Source organism: Dermacentor albipictus, chromosome 7 (assembly GCF_038994185.2).
Source record: "Dermacentor albipictus isolate Rhodes 1998 colony chromosome 7, USDA_Dalb.pri_finalv2, whole genome shotgun sequence".
NCBI classification, from domain to species: domain Eukaryota; kingdom Metazoa; phylum Arthropoda; class Arachnida; order Ixodida; family Ixodidae; genus Dermacentor; species Dermacentor albipictus.
The window spans coordinates 92,085,082-92,105,423 of record NC_091827.1 but is presented as its reverse complement, the minus strand read 5'-3'; the positions used below and the strand labels follow the sequence as shown (position 1 = coordinate 92,105,423).

At 46.1% G+C, this 20,342-nt stretch overlaps 1 protein-coding gene across 3 annotated transcripts in view; it reads left to right on the top strand.

Annotated features, from left to right (window-relative positions):
- Snx6 (sorting nexin 6) overlaps positions 1-20,342 on the top strand; it is a 44,230-nt gene that overhangs the window by 20,640 nt on the left and 3,248 nt on the right. For all 3 annotated transcript variants that reach the window (XM_070522467.1, XM_070522466.1, XM_070522468.1), the window contains exons 6-11: positions 2,492-2,696; positions 3,493-3,568; positions 9,140-9,179; positions 11,671-11,757; positions 12,159-12,254; positions 15,017-15,080. In XM_070522467.1, coding sequence (XP_070378568.1) covers positions 2,492-2,696; positions 3,493-3,568; positions 9,140-9,179; positions 11,671-11,757; positions 12,159-12,254; positions 15,017-15,080 — 568 coding nt within the window. The remainder of the gene's footprint in view (positions 1-2,491; positions 2,697-3,492; positions 3,569-9,139; positions 9,180-11,670; positions 11,758-12,158; positions 12,255-15,016; positions 15,081-20,342) is intronic.

The window sequence follows — 20,342 nt, the reverse complement described above, 5'->3', positions numbered from 1 at the left end:
GGCCTGCACGTGTTGCTTTGCCGACACGTTTCTCAATTTCAGAGATGCGCTGTTTGCCTCTGCGTCAAGTGGCAAACAAGAGACGGTGTATTCGGTATATAGCAGCATAAACAACCGCCTCGCTCATTTGTACCAACGCCGTGTGAGCACACACGCTTTCGTGAGAGAACATGGCTTACAACTGAGCACTTATGTGAGCACAGTTTTCTCAAATAATGCTCTGTCACGCTAAAACTAAGTATGATGGAGTTAAAGTAGAGCGACAATGAGTTAACAGCCCATAATATCTGTTAACAGCCCACATATCTGGATCACATTTGCCATTGTTTAAGTGGTTCGGCCACTCATATTGACTCGTCTCAGGGTGTAACAACATGGCACATATGCGCAGATATGCATATTTTGCTACATTTTGACACTATTTCATATGGGCGAAGGTCCACAATATTTGACGATGACAGCGACCTGCGGCTGTAGATGTCGATGTAAACAAGTGCACTGCTTTAATCGGTCCCACACAGAAGGTTGCGCTCGAAGACTTTTTGAATATTCGAAACGTCTAAATGTGTAAGAATACAAAAAGTTATGTCCAAGTGCAGAAATCGGTGACAAATTCCAAGGCAGCTGTGCCACCAAACGGAACTCAGCCTGCCTTTGTCGGCCACACTGTTTGCAGAACAGCGCACTCGGGCCTGCTCACCCAGTAGTCATTGAGTGCTACATGGTTTCATGAACGACATGCTGTCCTGAAGAAGCCATTAATAATGATTTGCGATCCACGAAATGCACAACCGACGCGAACTCAACGTGGGCGCGGGTACACAAATCAACCGGCGAAAGCCCCGGGACCCTTCCAAAACGTTTTCAGCGGCGTGTGGCAGAGGGCAGCACAGGAAAATGAAAGAGGTGGATTGAATGTGACGCTGCAATGTGCCCAAAATTTAGGTTGCCATTCTACATTAGTTATGTGGAGTTGGTGGCGACGTGGAGAAACTTCAAATAAGCAAGCAGGCTTGAACATTTAGCCGGTGACTTACTTGCCTCTGTCAGTTTTTTTTTTTTTTAATTTTCGTGCAAAGACCGCAAATCCTCTGACGTTCAACATTCGTAAATTTAAACTGACGCAAACATCCTAGTCACATGCTATGTTTCTCGGGTACGCGTGGCTGCTTGGTCTGTTTTGTAACTCCAGCGACTTATGCTACGAGCACCCTATGCTGTACATGTCTAGGATCTCAAAAGGACAGAAAATTTTTTTCATCTTTACACTGTTGGTCCACATACGACAGTTGCGCATAGCTGCGTCTGCTGCGCGTCTTTAGAGATTGCAGCGGCGTGCTGCATAGCGTAGTTTACCACAACCACCATAGAGTGCTGTGACGAGTCCTTTTGTCACCGAGGCACACAACTTTGGCCAGGGTTTTGCCCCCTTGGCTTCTCCCCTGTGTAGTTGCCAGCGCTGTAGCAGAGACAAAAAGCGAGCGAAAGCTGTGTATTGGGTGATAACTTCGCATATACTGGAAGGATCCAAAAAATGTTTGCAGCATGAAATTCGAGACGACGTCCTTTAATAGTGAGTCAATTCCATGATTAGTTAGAACAGTGTTTCAGGGCCCTTTAAGTGAGGGAGATGGCAGACAATAACTCTTGCTAAGAAACCTGCTATCATTCAGCTATTGCAGCGGGGTCTGCTTGTGTTACCAGGTGATGGAAATCCGATGCATGCATTGACTGTACTTTTAGCTCTTTGTAGCAACTGGATGGCAGTGGTGGAAATCACTGACTGACAAGGGGCGGTATTTTCGAGCAATCGCTTTCAGGAATACAATCAGTCTCGTGAAATCGTGCGCAACTCGACACCGGTTACGTTGACGCATACCATCTTCACACAGTGACTGGAACACTGTCCGCCATATGCTTTCATGTGTTTGCTGCTGAGTCATGTGAAGTCTTGAGAAAGTGATCAAACTTGCGTGATTGCTCAAGAATATTGCCCTAGATTGCAGGCAAGTGTATGAGCATGTTGACAAGCTTTTTTCTGGCCACTTGTGAAATAACTTTGCTTATTTTCTGGCAAGGCGGGTATTTCGGACTTGTGATTATTCCTATTTTTTGTCAGTTCCTATCAATTCCCAATCATAGGTCAGTGACTGTACCGTAGGAGTACCTGATTCGAGCAAGTTTGTTCAGGCATGTTCCTGAAGCAGGCAGAATTGGCAACAGCAATGTCACTGATCTATAAACTGCGTTGCTTTGCTGCTCTAAGCTGCTGCCTGTGTGCTGCGTCTAATCAACTTGAAGTATGCATGTATCCCGCAAAACGTACATACTGAGGACAAGCTTTAAAGAAAGTCTGCGTTATTGCCATGTCTGTGGGGCTTTCATGAACTTCAATGTTCACAAGTTGACAGGTACCATTAGATTCCAGAGCATGTTGCTAGCACCTCTCGTTGTGCATTAATTAATGCCCGGTGCAAATGTGTGCTCCCAGCTGAGCGTGCGGGGCAAGAACAAAAAGGAGAGACTGGCGGGTATATTGAGCCACCTGGGCAAGTCGGCGGACGACCTGCGCCTGTCGTCGACCCAGAAGGATGTGGACGAGTTCTTCGAGCACGAGCGCAACTTCCTCACCGAGTACCACACGCATGTGCGTGACGCCACCACCAAGGCTGACCGCATGACCCGGGCCCACAAGAGTGAGTGCAGGGTTTATAACAGCGGGATCTGTGTTGGTGGGTGAATGATCGGCATCTAGAAAGGGAGTAGGCGCGATGGCGTGGCTGGAGTGAAAGAAGTAGGGGTCATTAAACCCAAGCGGGCAATTGCAGCTGGCCAAGGCCAAGCCCACCATTGCAACATGTGATAGGGCAGGGAAGCCTCTGAATTTACTTATTTTACACCTGCTGTTATCTCAGTAACACAACACATAGTAGGGGTGGCCAGAAATATCTAAGGGGATAAATCTAAATAAACTCCCTAGGGGCCACAAAAACATCCGAAAATCGCACAGTCAGAAAACAAAATGAATGCATGCGCTTTATTTCCTCGAAGTGCTCAAATCGCCACAGGCACATCTGAAACAGCTCTGAAAGCCCGCTAGTATACCTACTGGGCATATCGGTGCTCGTACTGTAACAGAGGCAGCAGCTGTGCGCATGTATAGTTTAAAAAAATAAGACCTGTAAAAATGGCCCCTTCCCACTCTTGGTACGTTTCACCGCAATACTTCGTGTATGCTTCACCGCGTAACATTGCTGTATTGAAACGAAGCTGACTTTCAGAAACTGGCATTATGCAATGTGTCATGCTTTGCGAGCTTCGAAGCCATTGGTAAGGATTACAACAGCGGATCTGTGCAAATGTGGTCTGCTACTGCCTCGGGGTGCATGTAACTGCATCTGCAAATTGCAATTGCATCTGGAAATCTGCAAATTGCATCGTTGTGCAATGAGAAGTTTGAAATTGCAGTTTGTCCCTCCTCTTTTTTTCCAGATGTGGCCGACAGCTACATCAAGATTTCATCCTGCCTCACCCAGTTAGCGACAGTCGAGTCATCCGAGCTGGAGAAGTGAGTCGGCCTCCATATTATTTCAGAGGCCTGTATTTTTTCAGCACTACGGAATTATCACAGCCGAACCTCATTACTATGAACAGCATAGAGATCTCTAAACAGTTAGGCACAGGGGAAATTCGTTGTACCAGAAAATGATTTTAAGACCACTGTAACTTCATCCCATACATTAGAGCACTACAATTCTTAGTATTTTCTGCCATGCTTAACCATGCCAAGCCTTCTGCCATGCTTAACCAGGAACACATTTTATGTCTCATGACAGTGACCCTTTTGCACTCTTGGTATACTTCACTGCACTATTGCATGCTTGACCACATGACACCGCTATACTGCAACGAAGGCAAGTTCCAGAAACTGGCACTATGCAACACTTTACGCCCTTCTCATGCTTCCGCGCCTTGATGCCATCACTGAGGACGATAAAGAGCAAGTTGGTGGCATTTTGGCGAAACCTTTAAATGAAATACACTGCACCGAAAAGCAGGAATCTTGATACTGAAAATCAAAGCAGCTAGGCCTAATGACAGCGTGTAACATCTGCCAGCGAATCTGCATGTGAGAGCCCTGGATTAAGGCTGAGACGTGATCAAATTGGTGGCTTTGTTGGCTTCAGTTCATGTCGTTTCGCCCCTGTGGTCACAGCAACAAGTCGGAAAAATCGAAAGGGAAGGCTTTCGGCGTCCTAAATTTCAGACATCCTTATACATTGGCTCTGTGGGGTATGCAGTAGTGCCATGAAGTCACTTGAATTATCAGGCATGTCTGAAAAATTGCCTGTTGTCTTAATGGGGCCACATTCCCCCCAAAATTTCTTTTAGGGTGCAGTTGACAGACTCGAAGTGCAAGTATGCCCCCCCCCCCCCCCCCCCTTCTTCCGAGTTTTAAAAATGGCAGCAGAGTGAAGTGGCTGCCTTCTGCAATGCTGAAATCAGTGTCTTGGGGTGCTTATTCACCAAGTAACTGATTGGATCTCGATAGCCCTAGCAAGTCGTGTTAGGAGCTTCAACTTAGTACTGATGATTGAGAGGAAGATTTAGCATCTAATGGCCTCTCGCATGGATGCAGCTCGTCAAGAGCACTTTGCTACGAGTGCCTCTAGGATCGTGCCAGTAATAACGCGTTGCATGGATGGACAGCAAAAATGTACTTCTGTTCCAATAATATCGCTCTTTGTATAAAACATTAAAAAGATAATTCACAGTAAACAGAAAATGACAAACTCATATCGGAATAATGAAAACTGTTTGCAATGAATCATTCATAAATATTTAAAATTTTCATCATTTTCAGGAACAAGTGTTGGCACAAAAAGGCTCAAGCAGTGTTAATGTACACTTCCCTGGCTACTCGCCAGCTCTCGGCCCTGTGTTCCTATTGTTTATCTATATGCTGTACTGAAGCTTTTGGCTATCCTCCCTGAAAATAAAATGAAAATGATTGATTCATTTACTGATTGATTGATTGCACTGGGCCTTTGATTGATTGTTCATCCGCGTAGTGTGAGTGTGTAAATTTCATTCTGAATAATATTGGCCACATTCCAAAGGAGACATAATGCAAGTGTTTATGTACTTACTTGCAGTCGGTGCGCGATAATCTAGACCAACTGGAACCTCCCAGAATTCTGAATAATCGGATGTCTAAAATTTCACCACCAAAAAATTTTCACTTTTTTCCAGAAGTGGCCAGAAAGTACACTGTATCCTCGGTTGATCACTTTTGCAGGTACTTTACAAAATTTTGCGTGACTGGCACCGAATGCATTTGACTGGCAGCAGCATGCAAGGCGCTATGCCAAGAATGTCGGGACTTGTAGACACCCGTGCGTCTGGCACTAATCGCACAAGTCTGTGAACACTTTGCTGTGTGCTTGCTTGACCATCTAGTCAGACCGCATTTCAGTCATTATCATGGCCGTTACTACAGGTAGATGAAAGTGAAGTCAGTGCATGCTTTATCTCCATCCCCTTGCAGCATAACAGAAGTCAGTCTCGCTGCGTTAGCTGAATGATCGAAGGTATCTTCAGAACGGTCATTGCTGCTTCCCTTTCCTAATTGCTGTGTCAAGGGCGGAGCCACTTGAAGCTGCTTGAAGAAGTCTCCCTGCACTGTGTTATTGAACACACCAGTGAAGAAATGCAAGACATGCATAATTCTCATGACAAAACAAACGTGCAGCCTTTGGATCTAAGTGGTTCGGCTGTGGTCGCTGACAACTGGATTTAGTGCACTTAACTAGGTTGTCGCGAGAGGCACCAGCGACATAGCCGATGACCATGCCGGCGACATATTGGAACTAAAATATTGCTTTTTCTGCTCGACTCGATGAGTAAATTAGCAGGCGAGATGGCTGTGTCGGCAGAGTCGCAATAATCTAACAGCAGGGTGCAAAGTGTCAGAAATTTCTGTCGTCATTATAACTTGACCCATTCACGCAAAAATCTTTTAGTGAGTTGCAACCTCCCAGGGTCAAATTTTTTATTGTAGATTTATAGTCTTCAGAATGTCCTATTTTGAAAAAATCTACCACAATTTTTTTTTTTTTTGTGACCATAAAGTGACAAAAAATATTTTCCATGGGTAAACATACATTGTTAATTTGTGAATGCAGATGGCCTTCCATAAATACTTATAAGTTGACAGTTGCTTTAGGATACGATAAAGAGGGTGAAGGCGAAAGCCTGCCTGCTCACGAGACATTCATTACATTACCTTACATTTTCATTCTAATGCGTTGTTACTTTGTATTGCTTGTTTTCTCCCACCAAAGGTCATGGGTTCGAGTTCCTAAATTAACTGCCTTTATTAACCCTTTACTGATAAGTGTTGCCTACAGGCAACATACCAGAAAAGTTTTCTTCTTGCCAAGTTTCAGCATTGAGTATGACGTTTCTGGCTTAGTCTTCGGCCACAACAAGCAGTTTGGCATGCGACTCACCATCTCTTGAAAGCAAGGTCACAGAAGACAGGCCAGTGCAAGATATCCAGCTGTAATGTTCACACATGTGGTGCAAAGCAAATTAAATGTACACCTATGGTTCACATGTGATGAGGGCTGTCGGTGCATATTGAAAACGAAGCCTTAGGTGGCTTGGGGTGAGCCCTCCGCCGTTCTTCTGCCTGAAGTTCCCCCCACTTGCTGAAAAAGATTCCGCGAGGTTTCTTTTTTTTCTCTCTTTTTGTTGATTATGCTTATTCTCAATGTGTTTCGCACATTTATATAGAAAATGCATTTTTTGGGGGGGGGTATTTGTCTCGTCCTTAAAAGGTTAACCTTGCCTTAATTAACAGTGCTGATGCTTCTTTTTCGCTGTGGCTTCATGCTTTTTTATAAAGAAATTGACGGCTTGATTTGCCTTAACTAACACCAAAGGTCGTGGGTCTTAATTCGCTTTAATTAACACCACAGATGGTGGGTTTGACTACCACCAAAGGTCGAGGGTGCAACTCCCTATGAATTTTGGTGCCATAATGCCAGATATGGGATTTTTCGTCCCATGAGCCGTCTAAGGCATTTCTCTAAATAAAAAAAATGTAGATACTCTGAAATAGATATACCGTATTTACTCGCATAATGATCGCACTTTTTTTGTCAGAAAAATTGAAGCAAATTCAGGGGTGCGATCATTACGCGGGTTAAATTTCCTGGGAAAAAAAATTTTTTTTCGTTCGCGTTTGCTGCGGGATGCGAGATTGCGGGTGCGGGACACCAAAACAAAAATGGCGGCTAGCGGAGCGAGCCGAACGCGCCGAACGTGATTTTTTTTTTCTTCTCGTGAGTACATTACGTGCATTGAAACAGTTTCTTCCGTATTAGTGATGAATAATATCGTTAATATCGGCAAGTTTGCGGCAATAACGTAGCCATGTCCGCTTTGAGGGGACAGAAATAGGTGGGCGTGCTTAGCTGCCAATGACAGAAACACATGACGGGCATGCTGCGGAAACTGCGGCATCTGTCTTCACTACTTTCCGCTAAGGATGGGCGAATATCTTAGCTGTGTTACAAGCGTCGGCGTATGAATAGGGTACACTTTTAACGTATCAGAGTAAACGTGGCTACTATCATTGCCGCGCGCGATTTGTTGCGTGCTCACGAGTGCAAAAGCAGATGAAAAGAATCGAAATGCGCCTTTATTGTTTTTGTTGACATCAGCCATTATAAAGCCAACCCATAATAAAGGCAAGTTTGGTTGTACCTCATTTTGTCATGGAAGTGCGGAAAGTGATGAAAGTAATGAAATGAGGCATCTACTTAAGAATGTTTAGTGCGTGCAGGCCGCTTGGCTTCTCTTGAAGAGTCGTTCGCGTAGCATTCGACAGGTAGTAAGCGCGATCATTATTCGCTAGACTTAGCACACGACATATCGCTGCGGCAAGTTCGGGGTGCGATCATTACGCGGGAAATAAAAAAAAATCGAATTTTGACGACAAATTTTAGGGGTGCGATCATTACGCGAGTGCGATCAATATGCGAGTAAATACGGTATTCTGATTTGGCACTTGGGTCCTCATTGAAGGAAGTGCCACTCGACTCGCTTTCAGCAGAGCAACCAGCGTGCACACCCACAGCGTAATTGAACCATGCATGTTAGCGCACACAAGGAAACTTTGTTCCAAAAACCAAACGAGTCGGAAACTTGCAGTAATCCTTTGTTCCGTTGCTAAGAAGGGACAGTCAGTTTTGGCGAGTTGAGTCTTAAGAAAAGAAACGCCGGCGTGGCAGCGTTGTTTGTATGCGGCGGTATTGTTTGTGTATACCAGCCTGTGACCTGATGCAGTTGTGCCCCTATGAGCAGCAAACCAGCGAGCATCTAGCGGTGACCTTTGAGAGTTTGGAAACAAGATAGACATCAGTTTTTCCGAGTGCAGCGAACTGAAATGGCCCACAAGATGAAACCAAGGCTAACTGCCATGTTCTCTTGAACACTCGGATGCGTGTGGGGTCACTCAAACACCAGTGTAAAGAAGCTGTGGAATGATAGCCGACTACAAGCAAAAAAAAAAGAAATAATAATAAAAGATTCTTGTGGTGGCAGCGCTTGGTGAGCAACAAAAAGTTGAAAGATTGTCACACTTTTCAAATATCCACACAGCGCTGTAAATATCATCGGCGCCGTATATTTACGGCCTGTCAGGCCGTAGGTGGGGCCATGAGTCTGTCTGAATTATCAGTCAGCGACTAGCAAGGCATAACCCCAGCAAACAAGCTTTCCCATAGCAAATTAAATGGGGGCACTTCTTTCACTTCTATTTCTGGCAATAGAGTACATTCATGCCAAACAAGCTATGAAATGTTATTTGCATTATAGCTTTATTAGCAGAATAATTAGTCATTGGCTTATTGTGTTGCTCAGCTACTCACAACTATCACTTCGCTTCAGCATTTCAAAGATGTTAATATGGGCTTTGTGTTAAGTTGCTTGCGCCTAAATCATAATTTTGACCATGAAAGTCTGTATCAAAAATGATATGTTAGGGGTGTAAGATGATGAGGCTCTCATGTTAAATATCTGCTAACGTTACGTTCAGTGACCACATTTGAGTCGTCTTCCTGCATTCCAGGTTCTTCCCCAAGGTTGCAGAGTCCTTCGAGAAGGCTCGGGTGAGTTGTACTTAATCATGCAGGTCTCGTTGAAGCATGCAGCAGGGTACGATTTGGAACTGTTTCACTTTGGATGCAGTCATTAAATCACAGCACTGCTCTCGTGAAGGGCTGCAAGCAATGCATTTCCTTTGCAACTCCCGACTTGGGTCACTCCCTTTGTACCATCCGCAGTATGTTCTCCTGACAGTGAGGATTCATGCATGGGAAAGATGTGCCATCTGCAATTGTCATCAACAACACGAGTGTGCAAAGTAAAGGTGGACAGTGTTGCTACATGTTAAAAGCGTAACTAAATTTTCTAAAGGACTGACGTCAACCACTGTCACCGCACAGTTGTCTGAAATGCAGTTGCATGTGAGCACGATGGTCAATGCATGTTAATTTAAGCTGATGGGACCATAGAGAATTGATCTAATTATCCAGCGTGTTGATCAGGCAGAAGAAATGCCCGAACACACTGCCAGTTTATTTGGCAGTACAGTCAAACCTCGATATATTGAACACGGATATATTGAATTATTGCGTATATCGAACACTTTCTATATCACGTGGAAAATCGCATGCATTTTTAATTTTTTATTTCGAACGGGGCCGGATGTAAAATGGATATATCGAACTCCGCCGCCCCAGACCAAGTGCGCTCTGTTGACAGGAGGCGAGCTTTCCCGCAACACTCTCGAAGATAGCGGCGGCGCGATGGGCGTTCCGGACTGCGTACGACAGCTGCCCACATCGGTTGCGCCGAGGGCGCCATTTGAACGTAGCGGCGTACACGCGCGGCGGCTTGGAGCCAGCACCTGCCAGCACGGCCACGGCCGCCTCGATCACGCGCGCACGGCAGGGCTTGCCCCCGCCATGCGCGCGTGATCGAGGAGGCAGTGGAGCCAGTTGGAGCGCTTTGTCGGTGCTGAGCCATACAGCATGTGCATTGAGGGCTTTGTGGAGGTGACGACAGCACCGGAACAGTGGCGAGCCGCCCATCGCCGCAGCGCACGCGACCGCAAGCGTGCGGTGCGGCTTGCGGCGATGGGCGACTCGAGCGTAAATCGGCCTTAACAGACGTGGAGATCGCAGCAGAAGTGACTGCTGCGCGGCCAAACGAAGACGCTGCCGAGGCTGATCCAGCAAGCGCTGATGTTGCCCCGCTCCCGACTGCAACTGAGGCTGTAGCTGCTTTGTCCGTTGTACGCCGCTACTGCGGCGCAATAGAAGGCACTGGACCGTCTCTTCTGGACCGTTTGGACTATGTTGAGGACGCCGTTGTCAAGCACGCGGTTGCCAATATGAAGCAGGCTACGCTGCTTCAGTAATTTCAGCGAACGAAATAAATACTTTGTTTGAAGCTTCATGTGAGTATCTATTGCGCTACGATTGGTTCATTGATTGATTTGTGCTAGTTTTTGACGCGTTTTCTACGTGATTTTATATATCGAATTCTGGCTATATCGAACTATTTTGCGATCACCGCGCTGTTCGATATATCGAGGTTCGACTGTATTTACCAATTTCTAACACGCTCCAAGCGTAAACCGCACCTATGTTTTCTGGAGCGAAGCACAAAACAATGTTCTCGCAAATTCAATGCACACTTCATCTTGCAAGAAAAATGTAGCATGCCTTCAATCCTGGCTATCGTAAAGAGCGGCTGCCTGCAGAGTTTGTCCTCACAGATTGGGTGTTTCTTTACACTTCAAACATAAGGTAATTTCTTTTCTATCAGTTCCTATAAAAAATCGTTCTCATTGCCAAACTACACCAAAAAGTTGGTCTGTCGCCATCTTGCGACAATGGTGTTGACTCTGACAGTAAACATCTGGCGGCGCCGCGAATGGGTTTGGATTTCATAGCAAGGTTTAGTGTGGCATCAATTTTTATGGCATGAAAATTAGATGTTTGTGTTCGTTAGGCAAATATGGTAATCGTGCATTGCGAGCTACCGCTTGCACTTAAAACTGCTAAGGGCAGGCTCGAAATTGGTGCTTTCGGCAGAAGGTTGTCCGTTTTTGAAGCATTCACTTTCGGCATTCTGCTGCCCAAAGCAACTTCATGGTGGCCTGGCATATGCATGCTGACCAGTCAAGTTTGAAACATTTAGTCTGGGACAATTTAGTGGGTGTAATGACAAGTCTTAAATGGTTTTGCGCCAGCTGGGACTTAGTAGGCATAAGATTAACTGAAAAATTTAATAAACCGAAGTCACTGCTAGGCTAATTGGTTGGTTGGTTCAGCCAGCATAACATATGACCCTATCTTGTCACTGTCTTATGTTGGCATCGCTGTTATGCTGCTCAAATCAGTTAGTCACGTTAACGAAGCTATCGCACGGGCTTCCAGTTAACAAAACATGCTGGCGCACATCTTGGAATCAATGCGATTTCATAGAAAATGCTATAACCTGCTACTCTGGACATCGAGTCACCTCAAGTACAGGTAACTTGAGGGTGAGGCTGTGCCATATCGTTGACCTTTCCATGCCCATTGTGCGCAGAAAATCGAAGGCCGGGTGGCAACGGATGAAGATTTGAAGTTGTCGGACACGTTGCGGTACTACATGCGTGACACCTCTGCTGCCAAGGTACGTTTCTGGGGTTTGGCTCCAGGGGTGCTGGCTGCCTTCATCCTACCACAAATTCAGCGCTTGTCTGTGGTATTTGTTTCCTCGTGTCCTTGTTTTATTTGCGCTGTTCAACCTCAGTTCTAAATATGAACTAACTATTCCTCGTCAAGATCTTAGTACCACGAGTAACTTTACACAAGGTCAACGCAGAAGACGATGGGATGAAAGTAGGCAAGAAAAGCAGAGTAAACCTTCTTATTAATCGAAAGAATTTTGACATTTGGTTACCTTTAAAAGACACTGTCATGTGCACATATATTGGCAAAAGTTGTAATTGCAGATATTTCAGCCATCTTTTTTTTTATTTTGCGACTGAGGGTGCGAGCTGTGCTTTAGCTACAGCACGTGGTTTTGTGCAGGACCTGCTCTACCGGCGGCTGCGCTGCCTAGCCAACTACGAGAATGCCAACCGTGCTCTGGAACGGGCACGCAACAAGAACAAAGAGGTCCAAGCGGTCAGTACGGCTCCATTTCCTGCTGCCCCTTTTTCATGCTTCTGGATGTTGTCTTGATAATCCTGCGATACAGCTGTATTCGAGGCAAGTGTATACCCATGAGCAAAAGTATACAGACCACAGGGTCACCGAAAAAAAACTAAACTTTATCGTAATTAACATGCATTAATTGAAATTACCAAGTGTGCTGGATAGTTTCTTGTGGCAAGTTTGGACTGCAGTTGTCAATTTCATGTTATATTCAGAGGAGAAAATCAGCTTTACCATGCTGTGTCTGGTCTGCATGCTTTTGCTCACATCTTTGGAGCGCACATCTGGTACATCTTGTTGCCCAACACTTGCTGGGCAACAAGACTTGAAAAATTGGCACGTTTTTCAAACGTGCTGACGGCGCCACGAATATACGGCGTTGATCATTGGGCACTTGTTCGCGTTGCCGTATACAGTTGAACCTTGTTGATAGGATCCTGTTAAGTATGATTCCTCTGCCCCAACGTTCGTGATCGAGAACCTAAAAAATGACCCAATAGTTACGCTTAATTTTACCGGTTCATGCATTCCTAGAAAACAACCTTTCAGGACCAACTTTCAGTACATCGCCAAATAGCAATTGCATTATATGTTTTCCGGCCGCTAGGTCCCGTGTAAACAAGAAAATGCGTGAGGTGCCCACGATCAAGAACAGTAGCCACTCGCTGCGGCAGCTTCACCGCAATACTCCCCCACCAGTCTCGTGTGAAAACGGCAGTGCGCCCTCAGTTTTTCATTCCGGCACCAGCTAATCTTCTCTTGGGTCGTCTCCCACCTAATTCACGGCTATCACCGCCAACCCTGTTGTGATAAGCAACCTCGCCTATCTCTTCGCCTATCTGGTTTATGGCACACGGAGTGTAGTGGAGTGTAGTGTCGTATGAAGAGCACCGCGCAGTTTTAGTAGGCGCTCGCTGAAACGCGTCGCCATTGCCTGTGGCAGGCGGCACAATGTAAGCACGGGTTTCGCTCTCACGGCATCCAGCGCCACCCACCAGCTCGATTTCGTTTGTTTCCCATTGCTGCCTCAAAATGCCACGCAATAGGAAAACAACAAAACATGTCTTGGGGCCACTGAAGCCCCACCGGCTCTATGCACGCAGGTGCCTCGTGCCGCAATCGTCCATGCAATGCCTCTTGTTAGGTGAATGTCGACTACAGTTGAGTATGTCAAATATTTTAGTTACTTCGGATCGTATGTTTTCCTGGTTAGGACGTTTTTTCCCACTTTTTTTTTTTCCAAAATGTATGGACGAGGTTCTACTACGTTTACGTCTTCTACCCTCGAAGGGTTAAGGGACAACAACAAAAGTCATCAAAAGTCTGTAAAGGAATCTTCAGCTCTGCTGGTGCTCGAGAAAACATTGAAATCGATTTTACTGTCGAATTAGTTGTTCCAGACTGCCCGATTTTTTTCATGTCATTGCCCATGTCCGGAAAGTTTGTCGGTGTTTGTAAATCTGTTCCTAAATTGCTCTGCATTGCTGTCTGAGCACTGTTCCAGGTTTCAATGAATAGCTATGAGCCTGCCTCGTGCAAAGTTCACAACTTGCAAAAAAAAAAATTGAAGAAAAAAAAAACCACTGGGTCCTTTTTTAAGTAAATACACGGTGTATTGAGGTAACAAAAATATAAAATGTAGTCGCTGAGTGACTTTTCAGATGCCCAATTTTTCGGACCTGCGTGATTAGCCTCACTTCTCTTTTGCACCACCACCTACTCCTTAGCACCAATTTATAAAAGCAATAACCGAACTTTCGGACACCATGTACTGTTTTCGACATGAATTGCGTGTTGGGTTGCCACAAAATGGTGGCCACGAACAAAATTGCCTCCTTGTCGACTAGGCATGAAACTGCAACTTAGGTTGCCAACACCCAGTGAACCTGGTCACAAGACATTCGGGAAGCGCACTGTCAATATGTTCATCCCTGTAGACTTCATTGGCACTTGATCTTGTGAGATTAAACATATGAGCTAGGTTGACGGCTGTAGTAACGAAGCATGGATCCAGGTGTTGCCTCTGTCAGAAAAGTCTGGCGGTTTGAGTTGGGTTGGTTGAACCACAGTCAGAAAGACCAACGCGGTGGTCTCGTGCAACCTCGATTGCGCAGTTGCACATTCGCAATGATGAAGAGTGCACGCATGTAATTGTCACTCCTCTGCCTCGCATTGGCATGGCGAGATGCCAAACAGCCGTAAGAATCTGCTGGAGACCCTTTGCTGGCTCATAAAGGCAACCCACTTGCATTTCTTTCCTATGGACCAGGTAGCAATGTTATTTTTGATCAGTACCATCTGCACGCTTGTAAAAGATGTCGGATATAACGAAGGTATTTTTGTGTTACGAGACATGGTTTTAAAGAGGTTAACCTTATTGGTAGGAGTGGCCATAGCAAACTGCTATGCCCAACATCGGCAAAAGCAGAGAAGCAGTTGGCTGTTCTAAATGCAGGTCTTGATGTCTTGAAAAGCAAGCGATGCAAATGGGCTTCACTACCCACCAAGACATTAGGAAACTGCTTAGGGGCCCTCCCTAGTGCACTAAGTAACCAAGTTAAATGACTGCTGTTTCATTTCTTTCCTTTCTTTGGGACGTGATGCCTCATACATCAAGTTGTCACTTGCCTGTAGAGAAACCAAAGTCTCAAGTGGCCATTTATTGCCGTGCCTCTCCGACTTGCGGGCTCTTTTAGGCTCAACGGTGTAGTGTGCTTCTTGTGTCGTTGCAGGCCGAGGCAGCCCAGCAGGAGGCCTGTGAGAAGTTTGAAGGCATCTCGAAGCAGGCAAAGCAGGGTGAGAGACAGACTTCAGGGAGCATGGGCACACATGACGCACTGTCAACGTAGAGCACCTTAGTCTTACAACAGTGCATTGTTGCAAAGGAGTACTTGTTCACACCATTGTAAAGGCAGTGATCCAGTATACTGCGTTTCATACATAGCGGGCAGTGCTAGAAAGGCTACAGACTTTTCTTCATGCCTGCATTTGCGAGCAAGAAGTAGTGCGTTACACATGAAAGATCTAGGCATGCGTCATGTAACGGTATAAAATGAACATCTGTTCTTTTGTGTCACAACATGTGTGATAGGATGATGTGGACCCAGGCCTCATACACAGGGATGGCACAAGAGCACAGAGTGGCTTTGATGACTGGGACAGAACTAGGATAACGTACACGATAACACACACGGTTCACTTCATGAGTGTCTGTCGCTTAGCTAGTCAAGCGCAGCGTCAATTTAGGAAGGCGTCTGATCGCGTGTCGGTATCGCACACTCAAGGCATGAAGAGATGCAACGACAAATCTGGAGCAGCGGGTGGCGCAGGGGCTGGAGGCTGGGGCCGATGCCCGGCACACGACGAACCACTCGCGTGACAGCTGGGTTGGGACGTCTGCCCACCACAGGGTAGTTTGTTCCGGAAGGCTTAGCTGCACCGGAACACGCCGGCTTCGGGCGCTTGCCCAGCAGTGGAGGAGGCTGGTTGAAGCCAAGGGACAGCCCGGCCTGTCCTGCCAGCACACCCAGGAACACCGGCCATGGGTAGACGAACTGCTCGGCTCGTTCGGCACCGAAGGCCAGCCCAGGCAGCTCGGGCAGTTCGCATGGCTGCCGCCTCCACCCAGACACCGGCCCTTTTTCTTCCTCTTCGTCCGTCGCCGCCCCACAGCAGTCACGCGCATTCGGCCGCACCATTCAAATAGTCCAAACTCCTATCACGATACGATCTATTTATGTGGAAGTTACTGCAGTTCTGGAATGAGCAGAACAGCACGTTTCTGTCGTCTCTCGGTTGACATGATGTACTGCACAAGATGTCTCATACCATCCACGTACGTGCAAGCTTTTGTGCACTGGCAAGCATGTGTGTTTTCTGGGCTTTACTTCCACAAGTTGCAATTGTTACGTATGAAGCAGCTATTCCGTAGAGTCTCGCATCAAAAGCAACCGGGCTGTAAAATTCGATAGGAGGCATTTATGACTACTTTTATAAATTCTGCAGAGTTGCCTGCTAAATATGAAAAAGTACAACTCCAGTAAGGGGTATGCAAATATTCCAAAGGTTTGAATATTGTCAAATATATTTTCAATATTCACATTTGATTCGTAAAATAAGTAGTAGAAAATGTTTAAATATTCGGTTGCATACGAGTATTCGAATCAAACCGAATATATTGCTGGCTGTGCGGAAGCATAAAGCAGTTCTTTGCATTTGTTTTTATCTAATCTAAAATATTGGAGTGATCTTCTGCCGAATTTTGCGATGGATTTCGTGTCGCTAGCGAAATTTCGCCTGTAAAGCACACTTAGCCACTAATGGTCCATACTGTGCAGGATCAGTAGCAAGGGGCACAGGTTTTTAGGCAGCGAGGGTGCACTTTTTTTTTTTTTCTGCAGCGCCACTCTTTATTGCTTCACAGAAACTGAGTCGACTGGCATAGGGTCAAATGACTCCGAGTTCACGATCATAAGGCTGGCGAGCACAGCTAGTGAGAATTACTAAATTTTCCAAGTTAACCTGAGCCGAATACACAATGTTAGTATAACAGCTTTCAAGTCGAGTTTTTTAACACTGACAATGTAATTGCAATGTTCCAGTGTAACAAATTCATCCAACTTCCTAATAAATGCATGTGCAGATCATTATTCAGTATTCAAAACTAAGTATTCTTATTCGATTCGTATTTGAAAATTTTGATATTTGCATACCCCTAAATATAATGCTTTGTATGTGACGCTTCCATTGTGTGAATCTAAAGTAGCCCCTCATCAATTTCCCTATTGAGGCCTTGAGCCATCATTTAAATATGTCGCATGGTGTTCTGACATATTTTAACGGTATTTACAGTGCATTGGCAAGAAAGGTGACTGAAAATGACGAACAAGTATCAGGCGAGCTTTTGCTTCTAAGGCAAAACAGCTCACACGAGTGATAGCAATAAGCCCAATTTGTGCGTGTCGCAGTCTTGCGGCTCAGATCCATCGGCTGTACGCAATAGAACACCGTGGCGTCTTTCAGCAGGCTGCACGAAAAGAATGCATTACAGTTAAACCTGGATATAACGAAGTTGACAAAAGCTCGCAATTTTTCGTTACATACAGGTTTTCGTTACATGCAGGTTTCGCGTGAAGGCTCGTACGAATGATGCAGAAACGAAACCAAATAGCTCAATATATCCGCGAAGGTGAACCACCCTTCAAGCATTTATTTTACACCAAAAAACTCCGTAATTTCCGTTTGCTTCTTCGGCACAAGTGACGGCACAACACGCCGCTCCAAAGAAGCTAAATCGTGTAGAGCTCCTTCATCGTCGAGCGAGCCGACGAAACGGCGCATAACGTCCATTGCATTCATCACCTCCTTTGCAGAAGGCACGTCACACGGATCTGCCTCACAGGCACCATCATCACCGCCATCGGGATTTTGCACGCTTTCAGCTACTGCTGCATCAGACATTTCTTCTGTAGCCACGGCGGCGTTGTCGGCAAACAAAAAGTCAGTCAGTTCAACGTCATCGGGTACACCACCGTTAGTGCATAGCTCGTTCCACGCTTCGGCCACATCGGACGGAGTAGAAAGGTCTTCCTCCTCCTCCTCATCAGCACCAGCCCGTGCGTTTTTTGGCTATTCCGGCCTTTAAAAAGCAATTCGCGATAACTTCTGCCCTGACCTCTTGCCAGGAGGCAGCAAGCATCTCGACTGCTTGATAAATGTCGATCTTCATCTCCCGTTCCAGACGGATGTCGAGAAGTATCTTCTGGATTAGTCGGCGCCGATAACAGCATTTAAAACTGTTAATGACCCCTTTGTCCAGGGGCTGTATTAGAGACGTGCAGTTGGCCGGGAAGTAATGCAGTTCGATGTTCGACAGCTGCAGGCCCTCGACGTGGTGCGCCGAGCAATTGTCCAGCAGTAGGCAAACTTGACGGCCTTGCCGCTTGACGTCCTGGTTAAATTCCTTCAACCACTCAGAAAATATTGGCCGAGTCATCCAAGCTTTGGAATTCGCCACATACTTCACGGGCATACGCTTCGTCCCCTTAAAACACCTGGGACGGGCACTTTTGCGGACAACTAGCGGGACTCGCTTGTCTGTGCCGTCGAGGTTGGCACACAGCAGAATCGTTATGCGGAGCTTGCTCTGCTTTCCACCGCGGCAGTCATCGCCTTGTAACGCTAGCGTGCAGCCCGGAAGCATCTGATAAAATAGAGCCGTCTCGTCGGCATTGTAGACATCAGCCGCCTCGAAGCGACTCAGGATTCCAGGCAGCTCGTCAGCCACCCACGAAGCAGCAGCATCGCTGTCTGCGGAGGCAGATTCGCCGCTGATTACTCTTCCGACGACACCATGCCGGCTCTTAAATCCCTGCAGCCACCCGTTGCTTGCCTTGAAATCATCATGGCCCAAGATACACGCAAAATCCTTTGCCTTCTGTTGCAAGATCGCACCACTTATGGGTACATTTCTGGCTCTCTTGACCAAAAACCACGTGAACACTGCCTTGTCCACATCAGTGTATGTGGACAGCTTCAGTCTTTTTTTCTTCGAGCTTGTTCCCGACTCCACTGCGTTTCTGATGCTGTGTTCTGCACTCAAAATCGTTGATAGTGTGCTCGCTGGAATGCTGAAACGGGCGGCAACGTCCTTCTTCTTCTCACCCGCGGAGACAGCATTTAAAATTGAGAGTTTGTCTTCAAAAGACAGAACTTTTCGTTTTCTGGCAGCAGAACTCATCACGACCAACCGACGACGTAGTTAGAAGCGGAGACGCAAGACTACACGCCGACAGGCAGGCCTAGCGCCTCCAAAACAAGTCGGACAAACCAGTACCAGGGCACAGTTGACACACGCACACGTGCAGAACGCAGGACAACACTCAAAATGGCGAATGCAACGCATCCATAGAGAAAGAAAAAAAAAGTGACGCATGTCGTTCGTCATGGAGTGTCGTTCGTCATCGTCCCTCTCCCTTCCCGCGCCCTGGCAATGAAAGAACCGGCTATCAGCGTTGCTTTTCAAGTGAATTCTTACACATAAGTGCGTCTAAGCTGTTGAAACAAATAAAAATCACTAAATAAGAATGCTTGTCCTCAAATCCATACGTAACAAAATAAATCTGAAAGAGAAATCAGCTGCCGATACCAATGCCACCTGGCGTCACGCTAGACAAGCAAAGCCTGAAAAGACTGCTACGTTAGGCACGGAGCGGCGCTAGTTGCCGCCATCATCATCATCATCGCTAACTTTGCTCGGTCGCGGCAATCCCTGGCGTTCGCGTAGCTGCTGGCTCCTTGCAATATTAATATTCAATAATCTAGAGCATTTCTTCGGCCAAATTTTCCTTAAAAGTGCAAAACGTAATGACTGATCAGCTTTGGGAGTTCGTTACATCAAGGCTAACCGCCGCAACGCGTTCGTTACATCAAGGTCGAAAATACATGGGCTTCAATGGGGGCAGCGTTGGGGAATTCAAAAACTTCGTTAAATCCAGGAATTCGTTACATATAGGTTCGTTACATCCAGGTTTAACTGTATCCGAGAAAACCTCAAGTTCCAATAGACTCGCAGTAATGCTATAGACGAATAGAAAAGCTGTCAGATAAAGCACATTAAGTTGAATAGAAAACCGGCTGTTATACCCGCTAAATTGAAAATATTGAAAATTGAAACAGCCTATTCAAAAACCTGCAAAGCAAGTTTCCCATGGCAACAAGCAGTGGTCAGTGTAGGCACCGTTAACGGACGATGCCGGTTCAGTGGTGTGCCGTGGCTGTTTTTGATGTAAAACCGCGTAGTTAAACACATGACACTGTGGGAACGAAATGAGACCAGTGTTTCAGAGTGCAAGAGTCGGGAAAGCATAATAAACAGGAAGATGTAATCAAGGTTATTCTGTATAAAAGCGAGTCGTTACACTTCGCAGAACAGTCATTTGCGCTCGTGCCAGTTTGAGAATGTGCTAAAGGATTTGTGACATGCGTACAGTCTGATCAGGATAGGTCCATCTTGCGAGAGCAGTGAACTAATTGAAAGTGATGGCCAGCCAACACGCA